Source organism: Mesocricetus auratus, unplaced genomic scaffold (assembly GCF_017639785.1).
Source record: "Mesocricetus auratus isolate SY011 unplaced genomic scaffold, BCM_Maur_2.0 Super-Scaffold_100010, whole genome shotgun sequence".
In the NCBI taxonomy this organism is placed as follows: domain Eukaryota; kingdom Metazoa; phylum Chordata; class Mammalia; order Rodentia; family Cricetidae; genus Mesocricetus; species Mesocricetus auratus.
In genome coordinates this window covers 58634640-58661923 of record NW_024429194.1, presented here as the reverse complement: position 1 = coordinate 58661923, position 27284 = coordinate 58634640, and the positions used below count along the sequence as shown (strand labels likewise).

At 34.5% G+C, this 27284-nt stretch overlaps 1 protein-coding gene across 3 annotated transcripts in view; it reads left to right on the top strand.

Moving 5' to 3' along the window:
* Gls (glutaminase) overlaps window positions 1-27284 on the top strand; it is a 64996-nt gene that overhangs the window by 12423 nt on the left and 25289 nt on the right. For all 3 annotated transcript variants that reach the window (XM_021235576.2, XM_021235577.2, XM_040753663.1), the window contains exons 4-14: window positions 2218-2347; window positions 3179-3258; window positions 4831-4994; window positions 9948-10006; window positions 17416-17448; window positions 17532-17590; window positions 21418-21484; window positions 22121-22171; window positions 24196-24372; window positions 25811-25942; window positions 26956-27048. In XM_021235576.2, the coding sequence (XP_021091235.1) occupies window positions 2218-2347; window positions 3179-3258; window positions 4831-4994; window positions 9948-10006; window positions 17416-17448; window positions 17532-17590; window positions 21418-21484; window positions 22121-22171; window positions 24196-24372; window positions 25811-25942; window positions 26956-27048 (1045 nt within the window). The remainder of the gene's footprint in view (window positions 1-2217; window positions 2348-3178; window positions 3259-4830; window positions 4995-9947; window positions 10007-17415; window positions 17449-17531; window positions 17591-21417; window positions 21485-22120; window positions 22172-24195; window positions 24373-25810; window positions 25943-26955; window positions 27049-27284) is intronic.

The window sequence follows — 27284 nt, the reverse complement described above, 5'->3', positions numbered from 1 at the left end:
AGTCAATGTTTTTATACTAATATTTATTAAAGTTACAACAGGAAGAAAATATTTGTGCTAAGAAATTCTTCATTTACTCATTCATTTTTAGACCATAGATAAAGTAATTGCTTTCATGTGTGATCATAGTTTTTGAACATGTTTTTAGAGATAGCAGTTAGTTTGCATTTATAATTATTTGGTTTCTCTAAAAACTTATGTATTATTTATTAATGAAAAATTCTGTGAGAAAATTTTACAATACATTAATGTGCATTGTATTTGTAAGACCTAATTGTCAAGAAAGTGATTGAACAAAGCACAGAGACAGCTCTTTACCTGCTGAAAGGCAAAAGTATTTTTTCCCCAGACTTCATTTTAAATAACTTCTATTTTATAGTACACTGATGACATCAATTTTAAAATATTTTCCAAGGAAATCTTTACTATTTGAACACCAATCATTATATGAAGTTAGGTTCTTCTGAAGACTATCATGGTAACTTACCATTTAAGGCTTTTTTTTTTTTCTGATAACTTATGCTAGAACAAACACAACACCCAGAATTCTTTGTATAGTTTTGTTGACTGCAAATCCTCTTTAGAGGTGCTGATTAGTGTGCTTCTTTTATTTTGAGGAGATTTATGTGGATGGATGTGTTGTTGCCTGCATGTGTGTCTGTGCACCACATGCATGTGTTTAATCGATGGTATTATTAATTGGTATATTTCTCAACTTCCTAATTACATTTATTTATCTGTAAAGTGGGAAAATTCTTCAGAAATTGTTGATATTTTTAAGGTTAAATATGATTATTAATAGTTCCCATTGTTTTTCTTCAAAGCATGCTGATTTAGTATTATCACTTATCTGTGAGGAATCCAGTTACATAAATGTCTTCTTATAACAATAGTCTGACTTAGACATTTTTCATTTTCTTTCTTTCTATCTTATCTATCTATCTATCTATCTATCTATCTATCTATCTATCTATCTATCTATCACCTACTTACTCTAACATCTATCTCTTAAGAGTTTTTGAAGCAGGGTTTCTCTGTGGAGCCCAGGCTATCCTGGAACTCACTCTGTACACCAAGCTGGCCTCAAAGTCAAGAGATCCATATGCCTCCTGAGTTCTGGGATAAAGGCATGCACCATTACCACCAGACAATTTTATTTTATTATGTATATGGGAGTTGTGTCTACATATATGTTTGCAAACCTGAAGAGGGCATCATATCCCATGGCACTATAGTTATACACTGCCATGTGAGTGCTGGGAATTGAACCCAGGACCTCTGGAAAGTACAGCCAGTGTTCTTAACCACTGAGCCATCTCTCCATGGTGACAGATTTTTTTTTTTTAAATCATATTATGGGCCTTGCCTTAAAGTGTTTTTTGTAGTTTATGTTGTAGCTAGATGTTCATGGGTAGAAAGTTGTCTTTTGTCAGTTTAATACTCTGACTGAGTTACTAATACTCAGAAATCTTAAGACTGTCCAACTCAGAATTTAAAATGCACCCAAGTCCTTACTTTGTCTTTGAAATGGTTTTAACAGTGAAACATTTTTTATTCTTTAAATGTTCTATATTTACATGTAGCTTGGTTTTGGTAATATAAAATTTATTATACTACTTCATTAAGAAATTTATTATAAAGTAAATGTAATTATTTTAGAAACATCATAACGTGTTTTTTCACTTATGAAAATTGATGAGTTTGTTCAAACCAAATTGGTTTTATTTTACAAAGCTTTCAAAGTGTTATTCAGGGAAAATACATGCAATTATTTTAACTTTTTATGAAATACTATCCATTAGTTATACAGGAACTAAGAAAGATATGCTGGAGGTTACTTAATATTGAAAAATATTTATAATCTCATTTGTGGTGTTTGAAAGGCTGATTTTTGTTAACCAATCTCATGTTTAGTATTTATCAATTCTAGTAAAACAGCAGTGCATTCTTTAAGGTTTAAGTATTAGAACTAGTAGAATGCACTGCTGTTTTAGTATCTGACAAATTTTAGGCACATTTAATTTATTTCTAATCTGTTCAGGATAAGCTGGACGGAAAGAAAGTAACAGGGAGAGTATGTTCTAAAATTGACTGGGATAACATATCTCCTTTAATAAAAATGTTATTATTCCCCTGATTAGTTAGTGGGTTAGCAGGTAACTGATTATTAGCTGATAACGGAAAGGTGCCCACTCTTTTTTCTGTCGCATTCCACAGGTGTGTTCAAAGCAACATTGTCTTGTTGACACAAGCCTTTAGAAGGAAGTTTGTCATTCCTGACTTTATGTCTTTTACCTCACACATTGATGAGTTATATGAAAGCGCTAAAAAGCAGTCTGGAGGGAAGGTAAGGTTTGGATACACATTTTCCTAATATAAACATGTAAAGAGAATAAACCTGGATATTTTGTTTACAAATGAAGAAACTCAGTGAGTCTAGCCATTACATTTGGTGCTTTTTAAACCATTTTAAGTAAGTACTTAACTCTTTATAGTTATTCTGCCTAGAGTGAAACCAAACTTTAAAAAAAAACTTAATTAAAATCTACTGAAGTGGCTTTGCATTTTTTAACTAATAAAAATGACTTTGACATTTCTGTAGTTCTGATACCCATTATAAAGTAAACTATTTCTAGATTTTAAAAATTATTCAGGAAAAGTCAAGAATGATGGTGCCTACCTGTAATGCCAGCATGTAGGAGGTAGAGAAATGAGGGTTAGAAATGTGTCAGCAAGTATAAGCCCAGCCTGTGAGCCTGTGCTACAGAGAAACCTGTACCAGGCCAGCCCTAACAAGTCAGGCACCTGCTAGTCCTCCCAACAAAGTACTGCACGCAGTAGCAGAGACTCATATAATCTCAGTGTTAGAAAGTCTTTATGTTCTTTTTTAGAGTCTCTGCATGTTTAGGAAGAGAGAGTGCATTGGGAATTAGAGTGACAGAGAAGTCACCAAATATCATGTTGATAGAAAGATTACATCAGAAGTTAGAGAGTGGTAAAGAAGTCACTTAATGTCGTGCAGATACTCAAAGTTATGTATTAGTGTTCTTAATTTTTACACGTATCATTAAAAGACTGAAGCTCCTGAGTATACTATAAACAGCTAGTCATTGGTGAAAGAAAACATACTGCTGTCTTGCCTATCTTGTGTCTCTTAAATTCTTTCCATTTTGGGTAGGTTGCTGATTATATTCCTCAGCTGGCCAAGTTCAGTCCTGATTTGTGGGGTGTATCTGTCTGTACAGTAGATGGGCAAAGGTAAGTATTTAAAAATCTGGAGAACAACTTTAACCCTTCAGTGTTGTATAACAATAGAAGTGAAGCAGAAAGGAATGTGATTTTGAAATTTTTTGAGGCTTTTTTTTTTTTTTTTTTTTTTTTTTTGGTACTGCTTGATTTCATTTAGCCTGGTGTGGCCCTTAAACTCACTCTGCAACTGAGGCTGGCCTTGAACTTACATAACATACCACATTATCTATCAGTAATTTGCAAAGTGAAAGTCAGTTGCAAAATACAGTATTATAAATTCATGAAAACCATATTTGAGAAGTGTTTGTATTTTAAGTAAGTGCTGACAAATGAGGATCTTGCAGAATTCTGAGAAAGTGTTATGGTGCAGAATAACTATGAAGAATATGATATGATTTTAAAAATCACAATTAAGAGAGACCTTTGAAAAAATGCTAAAACGTGGGAATGTTTTTTTCAAGAACTATTTTAGTAGATGGGGTGATGGGTGGTGCTTGAGAGATGATGGCTTCGTGAATAAAGTGTGTATGCAAGTGTAAAAGCCAGGGTTGGTCTCTGGTACAAAATCGTGGGCAAATATAGTGGTTCTCTGTAATCCCAGCAGTTGGGAAGGAGGCAGAGAGATCCTCAATGCAAACACGCTAACAAAACTGGTGAATAGGCAAGCTTCATGCTCAGTGTGAGACTACTTCAATAAGTGGGGAAGATGAAGGGTTTGATGTCAGACACTGTCCTCTTCACACACCTCAGTGCAAAAATATTTTTATTTTGCTATAAGTCAGACTTTAAAGGTTATTGTCAAGTTCTAATTAGGATGTCAGAAGTATTATACAATAAGTCTTGTTGCTTTTCCTACTGGAAAAACTTAGCTTAGAAATTCTTCTTTAACTTATAATCCTGCCTTAAAATTGCTTTTTAAAATGAAACTATAACTTAACATAAAAAATGTATGTAACTTGTAAGTGTTGTTCATACAACTTGATGAATTTATATTAGTGATAGAATTTTATTCCTCCCCACCCCAATTTTGAGTGCCCGTTTCTTTATGTAGCTGGACTGACCTAGAACTTTCTCTGTAGCCTAGGCTATCCTCCGACCTTGTATCTTCATGCCTCTGCCTCTGATTTGATTATAGGCATTTGCCACCATGTTTGTCAGTACCCTAAAGTTTAAGACTATAAGTCAGGAAAATGTAGAATTTTTAGTTTTTTTTTTAAGATAAAGTTGAAAACTTTTTCATCTTTTTATGTCTTAATTATCTAATCTGAAATATCCTTAAGTTATAATAAAAGCATATGTTATTTTTGATGTTTAAATTTATACACACATTTTTGTGGAGATCAGAGGATAACCTGCAGGAGTCTGTTCTGTCTCATGTGGGTCCCATCGATTAAACTCTGGTTGTCAGGCTTGGTGATGGGCACCTTTACTAGACAGCCCTTAAACACCTTTAATGTTGAAATAAACATTTGTGGTTGAATTATGGGAAAATACTATGAATTAGAATTAATAATGTAAAAAGAGCAAGACATGCAGCTGTTTCTCGTTGATGCTAATTATTTTTAAAATCTACTTTAATAGGCATTCTATTGGAGACACCAAAGTTCCCTTTTGTCTTCAGTCCTGTGTAAAACCCCTGAAATATGCCATTGCTGTTAATGATTTGGGAACTGAGTATGTGCATCGCTATGTTGGAAAAGAGCCAAGTGGATTAAGATTCAACAAACTATTTTTGAATGAAGATGGTAAGGAGTACTAAAGTTGCTTGGAGAAAGAAATAACTCATTTTTCTGTTTAAATCTCAGTAATTTGAATTCTGCTGTTGAAGAAACCTTTTCCTATTTTTAAAAATTTGCCATCGTTTTTTGATCTTTAGAGATAGTTTAATCACTTACTTTTCAAAATGGTTATTTTATGCTATTAAAAAGAGAAGTAAAGAGGTAAGGGCAAGAAATCCATTACACAGCTGGGCATAGTGTACGCTTGTAATCCTAGGAAATAGGAGATGGAGTAAGGTGGACCAGGAGCTCAAGGACATTTTCAGCTGCATAACAAATATGAGGGCAACCTTGACTACCTGCGACCCTACCCATTTATAAATAAATAACTTACATTATACTCACCCACCAGGGATTATTTTAATGTTTGAAAATGTTTAGAATTTACTTAGGAATAACCCAGTGGGGGATGCTCATATTTCTGGGATATTCATAATTATTGCTAATTTTTTCAGTTGAAAGCACCTGTTTGGCAAAGGTGGTAGAAATTACTAGATTCAATTTCCTTAGCAGTTCCAATGCTAGAGACTCTGACCCTCATTTGTCCATAAAATACATAAACCACTCTGTTGAAATAAATGTTATACTATAAAGGACATACAGAAATGAGATAGCATGGCTTTATCTTGTGGAGATAGTATTCTCTTTTTCCATAGTCACATAATGTATGTGTTTATAAAATGCCTTCATACTTGAGGAAAGTTCTTTACTAGGCTGGGACTAGAATTTGAGGATGTTCATATACTATGGTTTTAATGCTAGATAGTCAAGATAGTGGGGTGTGTTTCTATGTGACTTTGGTCCTTCTCCTTCATAACATTTGCTATTTGGAAGAAATACAAAGGTAGATAGTATTTCAGTCCCAGAATTTTAAAATCTGAGCCACATGTAGCTTAACTCCATTCTTGTAGGTTGTCTTCTGTGTTTATCCTGCAGGTATGTGAAGGTTGTAGTTTTTTGATGATTTAAAGTTCTAGATTGAAGGAAGCAGGTGAAGTTGTGAAGTTTGGAAAAATTGTAAGATGAACTTTTATGATTTTTTTTTTTTTGAGACAGGGTTTCTCTGTGTAGCTTTGAAGCCAATCCTGGCACTCGCTGTATAGACCAGGCTGGCCTTTAACTCACAGAGATCCACCTGCCTCTGCCTCCCAAGTGCTGGGATTAAAGACATTCGCCACCAACACCTGGCGAACTTTTATGTTTTCTTTCTGCCAGATTTTTTTAAAAACTGAAATGTCTCATTGTTTTATTAGTTCATCAAATAGAGTCTTCTATGTTTTTCTTTCTATATTTTATAGAGCAGCTACATTTTTTTCTGTTTTTTACCATAATCTTTGTGCTGTTTCCATAATTTGTATGCTAATATAAATGAGAATGTATTAGCAACTTCATTGAGGATATCATATTCTGAAATATTTATTAGGCCCATTGACATCCAGGTTTAATGAAAGAATTCATTCTGTTATTCCTGGATGATAAGACATTCTATAATATAATCAATACTTCCTTTTGGAAGGCAAGGTGGAATAATCAAAGTCATTCTGGCAGATACATTTATTTGGAAGAAGGTATTCTAAAGATCTAAAAACAAATATAGGAATTTGAATATTAGAAATCTTTTTGAGGGGCTGTTTAGATGCTCAGGGATTAAGACCAGATTGGATTACCAATGTGCAGCTTCAGTTCCAGGAGATCTGATGTCTCTTCTAACCTCCTTCACCATCAACACACACATTGTGCCAAGTCATACATCCATCCAGGGAAGAGACCCATACATGTAAAACCACAAAATACCTTTTGAAAAATTTAAAAATCCTCTTGAAAAAAAAATAGTTAAGATGGGAATTGGGATACATAAGTTTAAAATTACTAATAATTTTTTTGCTGTGTTCATGAAGTTTTTTTTTAAAAGTATGATTTATTGCTGATATACTCTTATGTATGAAAACAATTGTAATGAGAACTCAAGACTTCAGTGCTGGTATTTCATAAGACTTGGAATAAAATTTAACAGCAGTTCTTGTCTACCAACAATCTTTAATAGAATGGTAGGAAGGAAGGCTTCAGTGTTCCACTTGTTCCTGAATTCTCAAAGGATGCTGTGCTACTGAATCATGGTTTATACTAACACCAACACGAAATAGTTTGAAGGTCTTTTTCTCATTTAAAATTTCACTGGTAGAGTGTAGTTAAGCTATGTAAACAGATGTGCTTGTGCCTCTATTCATTTCAGCATTATAAAGTTATATCACTCATGCTATGTAAGATAATAATAATAAAGATGGTGAATAGATAAGCAACAGTGCTACTTTGTAAGCATATGTAGTACTTTTAAAATGTTTGAAGTATAAATAATTTTTGCCCTGAGATTGGAGTTGGCTGATAATTTCTTATCGTAAGTGAGGAAACAAGTTTATGAAGATGATAGTTTTGGAAAATATCTTTTAGGAAAGGTTTCTTTTAAAAAATAGTTTGATGTATTATTATGGTGTTAATGTGTGTTGTGGTCTGAAGGGTATGTGCATACCACAGAGGTCAGCAGACAGCATTGTGGAGTTTGGTCTCTCCTACTTTTACATGGGTTCCAGTGATTAGACTCAGGGCCTCAGGCTTATCCAGCAAGCACTTAATATGCCAAGCCATCATGCTGCCCCATTCTTATCTACCCTCTAGTGACTAAGTTAACTGACTACTATTTACATAGTTTTCTTGTCGTGTAATCAGCTCAAGAGACTGCAAGGGGTTTGGTTCTTGGGGTGACTTATTTAGCTAATACTCAAAGATGTAGAAAATGATACATCTAATACATGATAGTAGAAGACAAAGTTAAGCTTTTTATAATCTTACCTCTGATGAAAAATTTTAGAAGACAGTTTTAAGTTTTGTTAATGATCTTAAATCAGCAAAGCCAAAATGTTATGTGTACAGGGTTTAAGAAAGAAGAGTTGAGTTGGTTTATATGAGATGGCAGCTGGGTTACTGAGAAAGACTAGAGCTTGGGTGATTGAGGAAAATACAAGTGAGTGCTGTAAAATTGAGCTGTATGTACACTATATTGAAAATAATGTCTTTATGGGATAATTAGGTTTAATTTTTGTGTTATTGCTAAATTCCAGGAACCCAGTAATGTTGTACAGGTAAATGTGTGTGCTAGGACTGTCAGGTTCGATAAGCTGATCACAAGAGTAGAAGTTTAAGGCAGGAACTTGTGTAGCCCAGGCTAGCCTTGAACTCATGATTCTGAATGTTGGGATTAGGAAAATGCACCTCCCTATCTTGCTGGATACTTTTATGTGGATATTTTTAATGCAAGAATTTTGTGTTCATAATTTGTTGTGCAGTGAATGGTAATGTAATAAACTTAAAAATTGATTTAAGAATTAGAATTGTTAAGCTTTTACATTTAAGAATTAAAATTGAGAATTTAAAGAATTTAAATTTAGATTCTTAAAAGTTTAAGAATTTAAAAATTAATTTTAAATGTAAGAATTTGAATAAGTTAAGCTATTAAAGTCATTTTGGGAATTAGAAGAAGTTAATTTAAAAGTTAAATTTTATTTTTAAAAATGTGGCTGGAGAGATGAGCCAGTGGTTAAGAGCACATACTGCTCTTGGAGAGCACCCAGGTTCAGTATCCAGCACCCACATGGCAGCTTACAACTCTCCATAACTCCAATTCCAGGGGACAGCCTCCTCTGTCCTCTTCAGATACTATGCATGTATGTGGTGCACATACATACATTCAGGCAAATACACACAAAATAAAAATTAAGTACTCAAAAAGCTATTCAAGAAATGTATACTTTACTGCCAGGAAATGTTGAAGGTATGGAAAATACTTGTAAAATGCCTATAATTTTTACTATTTAGGCATATCACTAGTGTTTGTACCTTCAGTGGCTACACATGCACACACGTTTGCGTTAAGTTCAAGAACATTTTTAAAATGTAAAATTGGAAACACATACAGGTTTTGTGGTGATACATTGTTTAGGTGGTAACATTGTTTATGATCTAATAAAGCTTGCTTGGAGATCAGAATGCAAAGGTAGCCACAGCCATAGATGCCAGGCAGTGGTGGCACACACCTTTAATCCCAGGACTCAGGAGACAGGCAGATGGATCTCTGTGAGTTCAAGGCCACTCAGGGCTACAAGAGAGAGAATCAGTCTAAAAGAGAAACAAAACTCATGCCTTTAATCCCAGCACTAGAGAGGTGGGGACAGGAGCAGGATCTCATAGCAGACTTTAAGTCTCATGGCAGTTCAGTCTTCAGCCACCGTGAGGACAGGATCTCTCCAGCCCTGGGAGAGGTAAGAACTAGTGGTTGGCTGCTTTACTTTTCTGATCTTCAGCTTGAACCCTAATATCTGTCTCTGGGTTTTTCTTATTTGTGCTATAGGGCTTTTTCGAATATTTTTAAATATAGTATCATTTAAGTTCTTAGTAGGTGTTAGCTACGCGTATGCATTTTGTGAGCTAAAATCACAGTAACATATATTCAATCATTATAAATCTGAGAAAGAAATTTGAGAGTGAAACGGCAGTTACAGAATTTGAATGTGCTTTTTGGGGGGGGGGCTTATGAGACAGGGTTTCTCTGTATTGTTTGGAGGCTGTCGGTCCAGCCCGGCCTCGAACTCACAGAGATCTGCCTGCCTCTGCCTCCTGAGTGCTGGGATTAATGGCGTGCACCACCACTGCCCAGCCTTGAATGTGCTTTTAACAATGACTTTTTACAGACTGTTGTATGAATTCTTTTTTTTTTTTAAACTATGTGATTACCACAGAATCCTAGGTGTGAACAACTGGTTTGATTTGTACCTGACTCCAAACAATTCTCCCTGCAGAAAAGTACCCTCCATCCAAGAAAATGGTACCAAGTATTTGAAACAATGCTGTCGCTTTTATGTTTTACAGATAAACCACATAATCCTATGGTAAATGCTGGAGCAATTGTTGTCACTTCACTAATAAAGGTAAAATGTTGACGTTTCCTTTTAACCTAGTAAAATTTAATAGCTAAGGAATAAATATGTATTTTGGATTGTTTATGTAGGACTATGATACATTTTCTCTCAGAATTAAGAAAGTAGTCTTGTTACTGGGTTAGAATTTTTTAACTCCCCCCCCCCCCGTGTCATTTCAAGGACAGAATGAAAAATATGTGACTCACCATGAATTCCAGTCATTAGTTAACTTCTGGGTATAAAGCTTTGGCACAGATTTAAGAACTTTACAGATCAGCAGGAATTGTGTTTCTTCTTAAGGCGTTTAATACTTTTTCTTTCTCTTTGCTTCTAGAAAGAACACATTTTTTTTTCTAGAAAGAAGCATTTTCTATATTATATTTTAGTTAGTAAATGTAGGAGCAAATGTCCTAATTTGCTTTTAAGACATTTATTATATTACAAACAGTAAATTGTCTTTATCCTTATAAGCTGAGATCACAATTCTCATTTAAATTTCTTTCATTTGTTTTACTTATATCATGTCATAAGTAAAAAAAGTAAGGGTTCTTCCAATTATTACATTACTTATGTTTCTGTGTTTGCATTGTATGTTGACTTATTTATGTTAGTGTTTGTATTGCCCTAATAATTGGAAGCTAATGTTTTGAAATAAGTATTTCAAAATGGTTCTCTTGTGTGATAGATTTTTATATTTATCACACAATTTCAGATCCCCCGCCCTTTTCATTTTAAATTTCTAGTTACTTATTAAAATAAATTTTGTGTTTTGGACGCTTGTATTCCTCAGTAAACTTATGCCTGTCTATTTCAGGTTAAAATAAATCATAACTCATGGGCTTGTACATGGATTACTATAGATGGGGTACTCTGGATACTAACAAAATGCTGAAGGGTAAATTACAGGCTTAGTCCAGTTCACAAAAATTTATCTAATTGCTATAGTAGAAGTCCTGCGTTAACTGTCAATGCATTTCAAAGCAGAAAACTGCTATCTTAAAATACATGCTTATTTTAGGACAATGACATGTAAGCATTGGTCCACTTAACTAATTAAGTAGATTTTATAATCTAGTTTGAATGGAGCTAGTTTTAGTAAGTTTATGTTATCTAATTATCCTGAGGTGAAAATTATTGTAGAAATCAGCAGAGCAATTTTTTTATACAAGGCACAGCTCTGTTTAAGTGTCCTTAAATATGAAATATACATAATTAAATGAGCCTTTATCACTGAATCCAGTAAATGTTATGAGAGAAAATCTCATTAATAATTCAGAGTTGAGCAAGCAGTGAATTAGAAGTAAGGAAAATTAATCTACACTTTCTGTTAATGCTTAACTTTCAGAATACTAGAATGTCTCTAAACCATTTTTGGGTCTTTAACAAAATGTCCAGATTCCATGATTTTGCATATATTTTAGTGGGTTCATTTACCTTCTTGAAGATGATTCATGGAGTCCATCTTAAAAACTACTTCAGTGGTGTGACTATCAGAGTTCAAGGTTCCTCAATTACATAGACTTAAAGGTAGACGGGGACAGTTGAGATGAGACCTTGCTATAGGAAGTAAGATACTGTCACAGGAGGGCGTGGTTACACTGGAGAAGATTGACATGGCACAATAGGGTTCTCTTTAGAGGGCATATGTAAATGATTTACAAAATGCCTCTATAACTGCATGTAGTTAAAATCCTTTCATTGATTTATGGGCTCAGTCAAGTACACTGACATGCTGCATGTGGGAATTGCATGTCTGGTCATACCACACCATCATTTCATTAGTTTCACTTACCATAGTCAGTCATGTGTCATAAACCACATTGATCACATTAGTGTGAATAATTAGGAACAGTAAAGAAACACATACAACATAAATGCAGTTCAGGGTACAGTAGTAAAGAAAAGTCATCTTGTATTTATAAATTTGACTGATTTTAAATTTGTAAAATTTCAATATACCAGCAAAGTTGGCAGTTCATATTTAAACTCATTATCTTTGAGTCTTTGTTTTCAGACTATGTTTCATAAGTATTTTTTTTAACTGAACATAATGTAAATCTTAAAAGGTAGGAACTTGGTACAGCTGTAAAAGTGCCCTAGAAAAGAAGACATTTCTTAGGTTAAAGAATTTAGATTTGTTAGGTATCGGTGTGGTCTCTTTATGATTTTATATATATGAATTGGTAATGGTTTGGAGTTGAGTTAATAAAACCTGTGCCATATTTAATGTAGGGGATTGCTGTTTCACTTAATGACATCTTTGACTGTAGCAGTTATAAAATCAGAAATACTGTGTTATTTTCACTTGTACAAAAGACGGTGATTTATTGGCCCTAAAAGCTGCATCTATTTTTTAAATGGGTGTATTTAGTCTTCATTTAGACACTAGCTGGTGCCTGCTCTCTAAATGCAAACAAGCTTCTTCCAAGGAGCTTGAACTTGAGTGCCTAAAGCAGGTTTCAGTCCATGGCTACCAGATGCTTTTAGCTTTTGTCTTCATCTGAAGTCTGTTTTGTTTGTTTTTCCATTCAAAGTTTGGGGCTTTGTTACGGTGCCATTGCAACAAATCTCATGTTACACCCCTCCCAAAAAAGTAGAGTCTTTAGTAAGACTCTTTATTTCATAATTTTGTAGTATTGATATTTTTTCCTTGTAGGATTGGTGGTGATCCTCAGGAAATGGGGGAAGAGGCAGAGCAAATGTTCAAAAGGATTAGCAGATTGTGGAAAAAGGAGGATTTGGACAGAAGGAACCTGTTGCATTAATTCTTAACCACTAAGATTATAGGAAAACTCCAATATTTAAAATTTTAAGCAAAGCTATATAGGTAAATACCTTTTTAAAAACAAATGTAATTTTACACTTAAAATGCACATAATTAAAAGACATTAAGGGTTACTCTTACTCGCTTTTCTCCTAGTAGCTACTGACTTTAAGGGAATACTTGGTTACAGTCTGTTTTATCTCATAATGGTAATGTGTGATTGTGTGGTTTAAAGGAAAGAATGAGAATAAGAGGGATAGTTACGTTTAGATGAAAAGACATATTTCATGTTTTTGTTTTTCAGTGATAGAAACTACTTATTTTTATCTTAAAAGTTAAAGTCTGGTGCCTTGAGTATTGGGGAAGGAAACTTGAGGGCAACATATTGCAAAATGATTGTCACTATTGCATTTTAATTTTGGAAATGTAGTAAGCCACACTGTTTTCTATATTTATGTCTGTTCTAGTGGTCATTCTAAGTTTTATTTAAAAAGTTTGCTTACGTATGTCCCCCCACCCCATATTAGAGAGCAATCACATTTTTTAATTACAACACTGGTGATTTTAAAGTGTCGCTCTGTAAACACTCAAGACAAGTTTAATTCCTTTGTATGCTATTTTCCATTTGCTACATTAGCCATAATCTGGCAGATTTCTCGGTAAAATCCACATCTCAGATGGTCTGTCACTTTTCAACCGTAGTACCTGATGCCTTGGGTTTGGCACATTTAGAACACAGGAATTTAGTGCCTTAAATACGTAAGGTTTATATTAGTAGATACATTTGAGGAGCTTTTTCTTTTTCTTTTTTTTTTTAATGAAAGGTAGTTTTTTTTTTCCAACTGAGTTAATTGTTCTGTTCCTTTATTTTTAGAGATATTCTATAAAAATACTAGATCAGCAGGGCACAATGGCACATGTCTTTATCCCAGTTCTCTGAAGCAGGATCTCTGTGAGTCTGATGTCAGTCGTGTGTGTATCATGAGTTCTAGGCCATCCAGAGGTAATAGTAGGGCCCTGTCTCAAACGCCCTAAAACCCAGATCTAGAACAATGTTACTTTTTACTTTTAATACTAATTTGTAAATTAGTAATATTTAATTTTGGAGATTCTTCTGTGGCACCAAGACTATTTTATAAAACCATTTTCCATAACCTCTCTTTGCCTCTTTCTTCTGTGATCTCTAGTATTTAATTGACTTGCATGCCTACTCTTTATGACCATATGTCATAATAATTGATTAACATACTGGTTGTTTAATGAAACATTTCAGTGTTGTCAAGTATATTTGTTGTTGCACAGTTATGAATTCATTCATGACTATGTTGTAAAATCAGATATTAAAATATTCCCACATAGTTACAATTAATTCTTTCAAATTACTTATTTTTTGTGATGTTAGGTATCAAACATAAGATGTGGGTCTAGGTGAGCTTTGTACCCTGAACTTCCTCCCTAGCACTTATATTAAATTGTTTTAATAGAATTAAAGCTCCATCACCTTTATTAAATTTTCACTTACATTTTTCCTTCAAGAGATAAATTCTGTAGTTTAATACACATGTTTATAGAACTTAATTTTATAATTTTCTAGCATTAATCTTTTACTCTTTTCAACCAGACTACATGGTTTACTTTAAAAATCATTTAGTAAATAGATTAAAATTTTAAAATATATTTGTCCAGTTTAATTTCTTTAAAATTCTTCCAATTTGCTGCAAATTTCTATGAATGTTTTCAGAATTAAAACAGCACGGAATGTAATAGTGCTTGTACTGTGAGCTTTATGCTGGAATAAATTTATCCCTCCGTGGTACATGAAGAACTAAGGGGCAAGGAGCATTGGTAGTTTAAGAATATTACTTTCCATATGTGTTTTCTATGTTCCCTTCTCAAAGTAATTTGCTTTTAGTTTAGGTAGTTCCCATTTTTCCAGAAGACAGACCATCTCATGTGTTCCAGATTTTATCACAGTTCACTGCTCTAGGGTAAAAGTCTCGTTTGTTAACGAGACAGTACTATAAAGTACTGAAGTTAGTAATATTGAGCCTATGAATCGGTCTAGGTATGTAAAGGACTGAGTAACACTGCCGTGATGAACCCTTGCTCCATGTCAGTCTGCTTATTGACTATACAGACACTAAGAAACCTTTCTCATAAACTTTGGTGTGAGAATTCTAACCATATTCTGTCACTAGAAACTATTAAGTGGCATATGAACTAAAAATCAGTTATTATTTTGAAGACCAAAGAAAATGTTCTAAAAGATACTTATACAAATCAGTGTGCAAGACGATTAGCAAGTCAACATTATCTTTCAAGCATTTTACTATGAACAGATGGAATGACCAGCCTCAATTACCCATTCCCTGCTTCAGTTATTATGTCTATTCTTTCACCCCTCTCAACTTACTGTGCCATAGCAAATTGATTATCTTGGTTTTTTTCAGTTTTCCTTTTCTTTGGCAGAGCACATTTAATCTGCTTTATATGTTTTTCTCCTAAGAGCTTTGCACAAAAGCTTTTTACTCAACATTTCAATATTATAATTAGGTCCCATCTATGTGATCTCATCTGTTACAGGAAATCTTTCCAAAAGATATGGAGGCAACTAAATTGTAAAGATTCAAGTTAAACATGATTTTCAGGATAGATAAGAACAAGCATTAATCAAATGCTTTTACATTTATATGGGAAAGAGATACTCTTTAGTCATTGTAACCATTCGGCAGTTTATTTTTCCCTACTTATGTAAATATGCCTAGGGCGTTTCAGGTCTGTATTAAAAACATTATTTAATAATAGAATCCAAATGCAATAAGTAATACAATAAAGACAGGTTATTTCTTTCTTTTTTTTGGTTTTTCAAGACAGGGTTTCTCTGTGTGTAATCCTGCCTGTCCTGGAACTCCCTCTATATATAGACCAGGCTGGCCTCGACCTCACCTGCCTCTGTCTCTTGAGTGTTGGAACTAAATTTGCTTCTTAAAAACAATTTCAAAGCAAAATTCAATTTTTGCAAGCCATAAAATAGACCAAATATATGACCAAATCTAGAGTTGAAATGTTTTTTACATTAAATTTTATAATTCAACAAAGAAAGCATATTAGTTTTGCAAGGTACAGCTTAGGTTAGAGAATGAAAGTTTAATGTAACTTGTTTATTTTATACTGATTAGTTGTATGACCAGTGATTATCCATGTGACAACACAGTTGTGCTTTTTTTTTTTTTTTTGTGCTTTTTCTAAGGTTAAAAAGGTTTTCGTGGCTTAAATGTTGTTACATATTTTACAGCATTAGGATCTATGGAATATTTTGACAACCGCAACAGTTCAATGAAGTTGGTAATTTCTTCTTTTAATTATTTTTCATTGAACAGCTTTGGAGTTACATTCTGGTGTATTATAAGAAAGGTTTAAAAATGTCAGGATGCTTTACAGAAAATATATAACCCCTATTGTAACAGAGGGGTTATACTGTAACTGTCATTAAGTTATTTTTATATTATTTAAGTTTTGTTAATGTCTAATTTTGATGACATACTCTGGTGTTTCTTCCCATTGCTGATTGTTATGCATGTGTGATTATACTTTCTAGATAGCTTGATTTGTAGGGTTTTATATATTTGTCAGTCATAACTTGACTTCCTATAGGGAGGACGGTATAGGGAGGACGGACCTGGTTTATTCAGTAGATGACACTCTGGAAAAACTCCATGTAACCACATTCCAAATTAGAATGCCTCTGACTTTGAGGGTAGATTCTTAACAATTTGCTTTATAAGATGGTTGTCAAATTATTTTATGTGAATCCTGTTTTAGAAATTTAGAGATGTATTGTTTCTATTGGGTGCATATCACCAATTAATACGTTTGATTTCAGATCTACAGCTTACTGCTTTGTAAACTTCGCCGAGGTAAAATGAAACCATTTGGCTACTTGAACTGATCTTCATTACACAGGCGTTTTCCTAATAATATTTGTGGTAGATAACATGTCAGAACTAGAAGTAATGAAACAATACATCTTTCACACTCTGAATTGGCATAATGTTAAAAAAAATTGAAGTTGATTTTTAGAACTATGAAGTAAACAGTGTTTAGCTCAAGTAGTGTTACCAGTGAGAGAGTTACTGAGGGTAGAACTTTATCCATGCTAGCCAGCTTTTGCATATATTAGAATTAGAAAAGATGAGTCAGTTTTGTAACAACTCAGTTTTCTAACTCAATACTGATTTAGACTTTGCTTTTCAAAAATACATTGTTCTTTATTGAAAATCATGCTTTATGTGTTATTAATTATATTTTAAGGGTGAATTTTTAAATGTTCTTGAAACTCTGAAATTAACATTTTAGCAAACCACTTGCTGTTATGAAAGATAAGGGGTTCCAGGGTAACTTGTGTTCTGTCTGAGATTAGTAAATACATTCTTAAGACACATATTCCCTTTGTAATTTTTTGTTTTTTTTTAACATAGGGGTTTTGATTTGTACAAAAGTTTAAATACTAAGATACTTTAGAAGGATTTAGATGTAAAAGTACTGTGCAGTTCATTGATTACAGTGGTAGCGATTTAAAGTTTGTTTTGTATTAACTTTGTACTTAACCTTAGTTGTGTTTGTATTAACATACTTGCCTTTCACTTCTTTGCAGCAAGGAGTAAATAATGCTGAGAAGTTTGACTATGTAAGTACAACACAATCATTCATTCGTACTACATTCCTCAAGTATTTAATTTTGGTTACTAATACTCCTAATTTGGTTTCTAGGTGATGCAATTTTTGAATAAGATGGCTGGTAATGAATATGTTGGATTCAGTAATGCAACGTGAGTGTCTGATTTGTTGTTTGGGCTTTTATAGTTGATCAGACTTCCTAAATTCACCTGGTAATTAGACATTCAAGTACACACATAGGCTACTTAGGTACATGCACACAGTCTACTTATGGCTCTAGAACTTACTTTAGTGAATGGTTTAGTAACTTAGAATTTGATCATTAGAGGGAAATTAGTCAGGTCTGAATTGCCTGAAAGAAACATTTAAAAGAAGCAGAGACCCACAGCCAAACCTTAGGCAGACCGCAGGGAATCCTGTGGAAGAGGGGGAGGAAGGATTATGGGAGCCAAAGGGATCAAGGACACCATTAGAAAACCACAGAATCAATTAACCTGAGCTCACAGGCTCATAGGGGCTCATAGGGGCTCACAGAGACTGAGCCGCCAACCAGAAGAGCCTGAATGGGACTGACCTAGGCCCACTGCACACATATTACAGTTGAGTAACTTGGTCTTCTGGGTCTCCTAACAGTGGGAACAGGGGTTGTTTCTGACTCCATTACCTGCTTTTGGGATGCTTTCCTGCTAGTGGTTGCCTCATCCAGACTCAATAAGAGATGAGGCGCCTAGTCTCACCTCAATTTGAAATGCCATGGCTGACTGGTGTACATGGGAGGTCCACCCTTTTCTGAAGAGAAAGGCAGAAGAGTGGATGGGGGTGGTAGGTGCTGGGGAGAGGGACTGGGAGGAGATGTGGAATGAAGGGGAACTGATGGATGCACAAAAATTAATTAATTAATTAAACAAGGAGAAACATTTAAAATGCTTTTCAAAAGTTTTAATAAATATCATAAAGATAATCATAGACTCAAAGGGACCTCAAGTTTATCTCAAAGTACCTGGACTTAATTAATTTTGGTTTTGGCTATAATACTTGTCTTACCTCATTTCTCTGTACCTGGCTAAGGTGATTTTTTTTTAACCCCAGTTTTTTGTTTGTTTGTTTGTTTTCTTTGAAATTTTTGGTCTATTAAAAAAGTTGAAAGATATCTGTCTTTTACTTATGTTTAAGAATGTTTTGTCTCTGTTTTTCTTTTCATTGTTAAAAATCTTGTGTGTTGTGTATGTGTTTGTGAGGGTGTCAACTTATATATGAGCATGTCTGACAGTCAGAGGTTGATGTTGAGTGTATTTCCTCCATTGCCATCCACATTTAGGTTTTATTTATTTTGAGAAAAGGTCTTGCACTAAATTAGAAGCTTATTGACTCAGCTATGTTAGCTGGCTGGCCAGCGAGTTTCTGGGCTCTCCCTGTCTCTGCAGCACTGGGGTTACAGGCGCACATGCACAACCATGCCTGGGATTTTAGTTGGGTCTGAAAATCTGATCTCAGGTCTTTGTGCTTAGAGGTAGTGTCACTTAACCAAATGAACCATCTCCCCGGTCTGTTCTTTTATAGGAGTGGGTGTGTATATACATTTTTTAAAGATATATATGTGTGTGTCTTTGTTGGGGTGACTGGATGCCAGAAGAGGGCATCAGATCCTCTGGAGCCTTGTGAGCCATCTAAGGAAGCCAGTCTGATCCCTGCAAGAGTAGCAATTGCTATTAATCACTATGTCATCTCTCCAGCCCCCAGTTATCATACATAATCATATTACCACTGATACATTCAAGAACAGGACATGAATGATTTTATAAAATGTCTGAATATTGTTTTATGGCATTCATAATTTTTAGGAACAAATTTTATTTCTGTGTTAGTTTCTAAAGCAGAACACTTTAGTTTCCAGACCCTTTGCGTTTAAATTCTTAATTTGTGGGATTGTAATTTTGTTTATTCAATTGTTTTTGAAGGCTCAAGTTACCTATTTTACAGAGCAGGGACAGACAGGTTTTTTTTTCTTTTGAGGTGCTGCTACCCCAACTTAACTTTTTCCAGGCAGCTTTCTTGGGTTCTCATGAAGAATTTTTGTGTTCTTCAATAAGCTAAGGCTTTTGTGTTTTGTTTTTTAAGGGATACCTGTTGAGTGAAGCCTTTTCCTTGCCGCTTTGGTTTTTCCCCACCAGTTGCCTGGGCTCTGCCACGTTGTAGTCTGCAAATAACACACAAGACGCTGTATTGATTATGAAGCTGTTGGCCTTGCTTGTTTCTTACTGGCTAGCTCTGACTTAAGTATTTAACCCGTCTAAGTATTTCTCTTACCGGAGAAAGGGGTTCCAGACATCTTACTTCTCTGGCGGGCTACATCGTGACTTCCTCTGTTTCTCCTTCCCAGAGTATTCCTCGACTCCTAGTCCCACCTATCTTGTTTCCCTTTTGGCCAACAGTGCTTTATTGACATATACATAGGACTTCCCCATTAGATACCAAACAGCCTACTGGCACAGGTAAATCCTAGATTATCTGGAAACTCAGTCCATGGGATTGCTAAATTCAAGCCTACCTTGGCTGCAGAGTAAGTTTAAGGATAGATTGGGTAACTTAGCAAAGCTATCTCAGAATAAGAAGTCAAAGGAGGGCTGGGGAAAATAGGTCATTGATGGGCCACTTCTCTAAAATGCCTGAGGTCCTCATCCATTCCCTAGTGCCAGGAAGGAAAGGAGGGAGAAATGGAGGTAAGAGCTTTTCCATATTTATTATTTTCAGACCATAGAAATGTTGGAAGTACTGTGTCCATGTAAATAATACTGAGTGTCACTCTTAGGTCTGCTGCTGTTCAGCAGAAATATTATTCTGCCTCTGGAATCTGTTAGGTTGATCTTTCAACATACAGTGTAATCCGTCTGCATGATAAATCATTCTCTTCTAGGGATCTCTGTGTAAAATGTTAACAAAGATCTTTAGGCGAGACTTCACCCAGTCTGTTTCCTGTGCCAGACTAGGCCAGCTATATGAATGTTTGATTACAGACCACCTTTTGTATCCCTCCTCCTTAACTGCAGACTTCTTCATCTCTCCTTCCAGTAGTCTGTTGTATCTATCACTCGATCCTCTTTATTTCCCTTTCCCCAACCAGTGTCTGTTATACTTTCAAAATACATATCTGACAAGGAAACTTGGTTAAAAGTCTTCCAGCATGTATGTGTTTTCTGTGCAGTTTTGACATTTAATACTTCTAAAAATATGATTCCCAGGGTAGAGAGATGGTTCATGTGTAAGATCTGTGGCTGCTCTTCCAGAGAACCTGGATTCAGTTCCCAACACCCACATAGTGGCTGACAACCATCCGCAACTTTAGTTCCAGGGCATGATGCCCTCTTGGCCTGTATGGAGGCCAAGCACATATATCCAGGCAGACACACACATTACAAAATATTTGACAGCTCTTGGGAGGCAGAGGCAGGCAGCTCTCTGAGTTCAAGAGCAGCCTGGTCTACAAAGCAAGTTCCAGGACTATACAGAGAAACCCTATCTCCAACACACAAACACACCCAAAATTGTCCTGGGTTCTGACAGTTTGTTGGTCCTCCATTATTCTCCATAAACCATTTCCCAGATGCATCAGATCTTAGCCATCCTTTCATACTTTTGTACTTGTTCTGCTTTAGGCATTTGCCACTGTTTATCCAGTGAGTTTTCAGGGTTCTTTTTTATGTGACACTGCACCAAAATTCCATCAGTTCCCTCAGCATACTGTGCCTTTGTGACTCTACAAGACAGTTTGACAAACTTTCTGTTTGTTTTAGTTATTCATTCAGAATGTATGAAGTTTAGAAAGGATGAGTTCATGTCAATTCTTTCAAACAGAACCAAGGTAGCGTAACTGTTTTATTGAGAGAAACGAGACAAACTGCAGTCCTGAGTGTTAGATCACCATCTTTATACTGTGTTTTGCTAGAGCAGTCATAAAGTTAAGCCATTTTTTTTCTTTCAGGTTTCAGTCTGAACGAGAAAGTGGAGACCGAAATTTTGCAATAGGATATTACTTAAAAGAAAAGAAGGTTTTTACATTTTTATTTCTATTCATAGTTATGTTTACTGAAATGACATCTAAGAGCTCAACAATAGCTTTTAATTATGTAAAGGGAGAAGTTTTTGAAAGCATTCTTGAGTCAGTTGTTAGAAATTACTCATGTTAACATTGAATTGGTTTTATGTGTCTGGTAGTATTCAAATATTAGTGTAAATTCTGGTTGAAGTTTGCATTTTATTTTTGAAATGCAGTGTCTGACTAGTGTTGATTAAACTTGAGACTGGTTAAGTATGATGATAAACTACAGATTATTCTTTTTTTCTTAAGGATTATATAACATGATGTAACTTTATTTTATATTTATGCTCTATGGATTCCATACTAATCTGATATGAAATGAAACATTTCTTACATCTTTATTATTATTATTATTATTATTTTTTTTTTTGGTTTTACGAGACAGGGTTTCTCTGTATTGTTTTGGAGGCTGTTAGTCCAGCCTGGCCTGAACTCACAGAGATCCGCCTGCCTCTGCTGGGATTAAAGGCGTGCGCCACCACCGCCCGGCTACATTTTTTACATCTTAAACTGATGTATTTTCTTAGGTGTTTTTGTTTGCCTGAATTTTAATTGCTTTTCTGTATTTGGATTTTGCTTTTTTCAGTGCTTTCCAGAAGGCACCGACATGGTTGGGATACTAGATTTTTATTTCCAGGTAAGTTTTACTCTTGATATGTAGTTTATTTTTATAAATACATAAAATATAGACGTCTTAGAAACACTGACTCAGCATTTCACAGTGTCATTCTTTTGTGCTATCTTACCATTTTCTCTTACTGCATCTTCTTGATCCTGGTTTAATTGGCACTGAGAATAGTTAAGCACATGCCTGCCGTGTCACGAAGTATGTGTGTTCCTCTTAAGAGTTTTTCATACTTGTGTCATGTTAGGGAGCATCCCACACACATAATTTCCTATGGTACAGTTACTTGTTTAGTACAGCTTTTTTGAAATTCCTCCCTTCCCCATGTATTTTTACCTAATCCAAGTTGTAATAGGAATATGTATAGACTATATTTAAGTTTCTAGTTTACTTTGTGTCTGTCTTGACTTATAAAAGCGCTTTGATTTTAACTTTCTAGTATCCTTATAAGATGTTTATCAAAGGTTGGTAATTAAATTTGATGGAACTACAGGTCCTAGATTTACATTTACTCAGTGTGAATGTAGTACTGCAAATCTGCTCTATCCATACAAAATTCAGTTCAATGGTGACCTGTTTGAAAACAGAGCCCTATTTCATACACCAGCAAGTACAACATTGAACATAGCTTGAGATATGTATGACTTCTCTAAACTGTCACTTGTTTTACTCTAGCCAATAAAACACATATATAATTTTGACTATTATAGTTTAAATAGTACTACTGTGTATTGTGAAGTTTTGATTCTTTAGTACAGAAATCAAGAGACAGCTATAGAGGTGCTCTCTTCTTTGGAGAAGTGAATTTAGCTAAGTGAACATCAAGGTATCAGGAAATCATTCTTAAATTGGCATTTGTCCTGTTAAGAGACTATTTTATGACAAGCAAAATTTGATTAATACTAAGCATAAATTGGCAAATGATGATGGGAATTTAACTTTCGTTTCTGCAAGCATTTCTCTACTCAGGCAGTGATAATGGGACTCTCCCTCCTCTCTGTTTTGAGATGAGGGCTGGCTGGCCTGGGACTCAAAATGTAGAACAGGCTAGCCCCAACTCACAGAGATCTGCTCAGTGCTGGGATTAAAGGTGTGTGCGAACATACCTGGCTAAATCTTTCTTTTAGATTTACTAAGTCTTTGCTCTGTAGGCTAGTATAACTACTTGATTATGCAGTTAGGAAAGCCAGTAATTGAAAATAAAATATGGAGTAATATTATTTTAGGTTTTTGGGTAAATTTGAGTTTGTAAGATGAATTGTTAATACTGTTGATGTTATGTTTCAGTGCTTAGACCAAACTCAGGACTTTGTTACACCCTCACCTTTCATTTTTGTTATTTTTCTGGCATTTAAATTCAAAAATTTCATTCTGCCTAGGCCCTCCCTTTTTGTTTGTTATGTTGTGTCTGCTGTCTACAATAAGTAATAAATGAATATTGATGATAGGGGCTTTAAAGGGTAGCATTGTATAGGGTCATGGAGCACTCAGTCTGACTTGACTATTTCTTTCTTTTTCTGTTGCTGTGGAATGATAAGCTTTGTTATAGGTGAAATGTCAAGTGTATTATCATTATCTTATCCCCCACCTCCTCTGTGGGCATACAGTTAGTGATCATTTTTCATGCTGAAACTGTATGTCATAATGTTGATGTGTGTTGCTTTATCTTAGAAGATGTTATGGCTTACTTTTCACTGTTACATTAACAATGATGGATAGAAAACATTAATATTTAAACAAGTTTGAATACTGTATAGAGTAGTAAACAAAGCTTAGTGTGCTTTGGCTCTTTTTCATCTAATTCAGTCACCAAAATATTATAAATTTTCACAAATCTAAATAAATCTTAAAATGTCTAGAACTTTTGTCAGTTGTAATCTTAGAAATGTCATCAAATTTAGAGTAAAAAATCATTCCTTTTGAAGCCATATTTCAGATTTGTAGGCGATATCAGGTAAAATAGATTGTCATAGAAAGCAGGCGAGATAAAATCCATAAGCCTAAATTTCCATACCAGTTTTTTTTCTTACTTTTAGCTGTGCTCCATTGAAGTGACGTGTGAATCGGCCAGTGTGATGGCTGCAACATTGGCTAATGGCGGCTTCTGCCCAATCACTGGTGAAAGAGTCCTCAGTCCTGAGGCAGTTCGAAATACCCTGAGTTTGATGCATTCCTGTGGCATGTACGATTTCTCAGGGCAGTTTGCCTTCCATGTAAGTAATTGCTGATTAATTTCCTCATGTAAGGATCTAGTCTAGACTGTCACTTTTAAAAATGCAGCTTGAACTTCGCTTCTAAAGCTATCTACTATATTTGGAGAGAGACTTGTTTCCAAGGTTAATTGGTTACAAATGAATAAGGAATAGAATTAAATAGTATGCAAGGTGTCCTTAAAAATTCAGTCACTTTTAATTATAAAGCGTCACCACTCTACTGAAGGCATTTCATGATACAAGGTTAGTCCCAACTTGCTGTGGTTTTCATTGTGGTGGCTTATATTTCAAGAAGTCCTTAAACTCAGAAAAGACACAGATGAGTTTTTGCTTAAGAGTATATAATTATAAGACTTAAAATGTTCTCTCTCTCAACAGATTTCTCCATTTGAAAATATTCTTTAAGCTTTGTGTATTTGGCACTTGTGAAATATGTAGACATTTCTTACTTGATCTTATTTATGTTGTTAACTCATAATGCCCTTCCATAAATTGTTTTTGTAAGCTTTTTGTTTTTAAGAAATTTGTCTTTTTCATACATTTGTGTGTATGTTGGTGCATGCTTTGATGCCTTCACCTTGGTTCTAAGGATTGAACTTTGTCCATCGTATTTAGTGTCCAGCAACTTTACTATACTGAGCCATTTTGCAGACCCTGCAGTTTTTAGATATAGTTCAGCAGAGAAGTAGATTTCATGTTATTTATCATTCCCCTTTGATAATTAAGAATATATGACTAATCTTTATCATAATTATAAAATGACACCTGATCTTACATGATAAAAATTTAAGCTTTTTGAAGGGGATTAATTTGTATTAACCTTTATCTATTGCTCTAACAATACACTACTAAAAATCTTACAAAGATGCAATTCTTCATTATTATTTATTTATGAAATATTTTAGAAGACTATTATATTTAGAATCAGTAGGCTTTTTTGACATCATTAGAAAATACAGCTCTGTAAAATAACATTCATAGTCTCATAGTTCAGATTCAAATACTTTAAGTTACAAAATGTCTTTCAGTTTTTTCCTGATATTCCACTGTATTCCAAGCTCCTTTGAACCTCATTTATTTTATTATAAATATATTAATGCATATCTATACAATACTTTTAATGTAGAAATGAACTTATTTGGATATACACTTAAAATATTTTTACATTTGTTTATTTCAGGGTGGGGGAAGGTGAAGGGTTGGGAATTATTTTCTCACTTATTGGAACGGGAAGGTTGGAAGTATCATTGTACCCTGTGGAAGTCTGAGGAAAGCTTGGTGGAGTCAGTTGTTTTTTCCTTCCATATACGTCCCAGGGATTGAACTCAGGTTGTCAAAATTGGTCTTACACATGCCATTGTTGTGAAACAGTTCTCAAATGTGATTTTTTTATTTATTAAAATATTTATTTGAATACCTTTTATTAAATTAATTTTAGGTTGGTCTTCCTGCAAAATCTGGAGTTGCTGGGGGTATTCTTTTAGTTGTCCCCAATGTCATGGGCATGATGTGCTGGTCTCCTCCTCTTGACAAGATGGGCAACAGTGTTAAGGGAATTCACTTCTGTCATGTAAGCAAATTTTCTTAGTGGAAGGGGGTGGGGCATACAAACTGATTTCCTCCTTTACCTATTTTATGTAGGGGTTTTTAATCCCCTTGGTACTTTTCCTGTCTATGGCATTAGAGGTGGTTGTAGAGAAGCTTCAAATTACCTCTAAAAATGGGTTCCATTTAGTTTCCTTTCAGAATATTGTCTGTGTTTATTTTTTTTTAACTATTGTATGTGTTTGGGTATTTTGCTGGCGTGTATATGTTCTGCAACTTGTGACCTTTGAGTCTAGAAGAAAGTGTCATATCCCTAGAATTGGAGTTGCACATAGTTTTGAGCTGCCATGTGGGAGCTGAGAATCAAACCTGGTTTCTTTGGGAGAGCAGACAATGCTGTTAACTGATTTAGTGTGTTACTTTCCCAGATTATAAATTATTTTCAGTTTTTAAGAACTCAGCAATAGAGAATTAAAATTCAAACCTCTTATAACAATTGGGTTATGCTGTAAATAAAAATGAAGTTTTAAAAATTATGTGCTTTTACTTTTAGCTTAATGGTTTGTTACCAACTAATTGTTGCTAATGATTGAACTTTTGTGTTTATTTTCATTTATTACTTCCCAGAGTCCCAGTGGAGTACTGCACATTTGTAGGCTCCCCAGTTGAAATTCTGATTACTGTTCAAACTTCAATATTTTATAATCTAGAAAATGGCTCTGTATTTTGGATAAGTGATTTTTAAGAGATAAATTTTATGGTATTTTTATAGTTGTTTTACATAGCTTGCCTTCATGTGACCTGTTAAAAATCCTATGTTATAGAAAATAATAGTTTGAGTAACTGAGCCTTTATGTTCATGTCTTATCCTGGTGTCATTCCTCTTCCTTACTCATTGGGTTGTTTGACTAGCTGGCATTGTGGTTGCTAGGAGACAGTAGTGAAGCTGCATAGTATAAGCATAATTTGTTGGAATATGAATAAATACAGCCAGTGACTAGCTGATTTCTTAAATATATTCTTTGTAACTTTTTGCAGGATCTTGTTTCTCTCTGTAACTTCCATAACTATGATAATTTGAGACACTTTGCAAAAAAACTTGATCCTCGGAGAGAAGGTGGTGATCAAAGGGTAAGCCAGTCCTTTCTTAGATTCTTCTCCATTGTTCTCTAAGACAAAGGAAGTAGACTCGCTTGCTTAAGTAAAACCAGTTTGTTAACAGTCTCATGTCATTGCCAATTTCAAATAAATAAGGTGTTGACATTTATATTTCAAGTAGCTACGATGTAGGTAATCTTTTATATATATATATTTAAACTGGAAATAGTTTAGGAGTGCTGGTTTCTGCTGCTTTATGTACTTGTTTT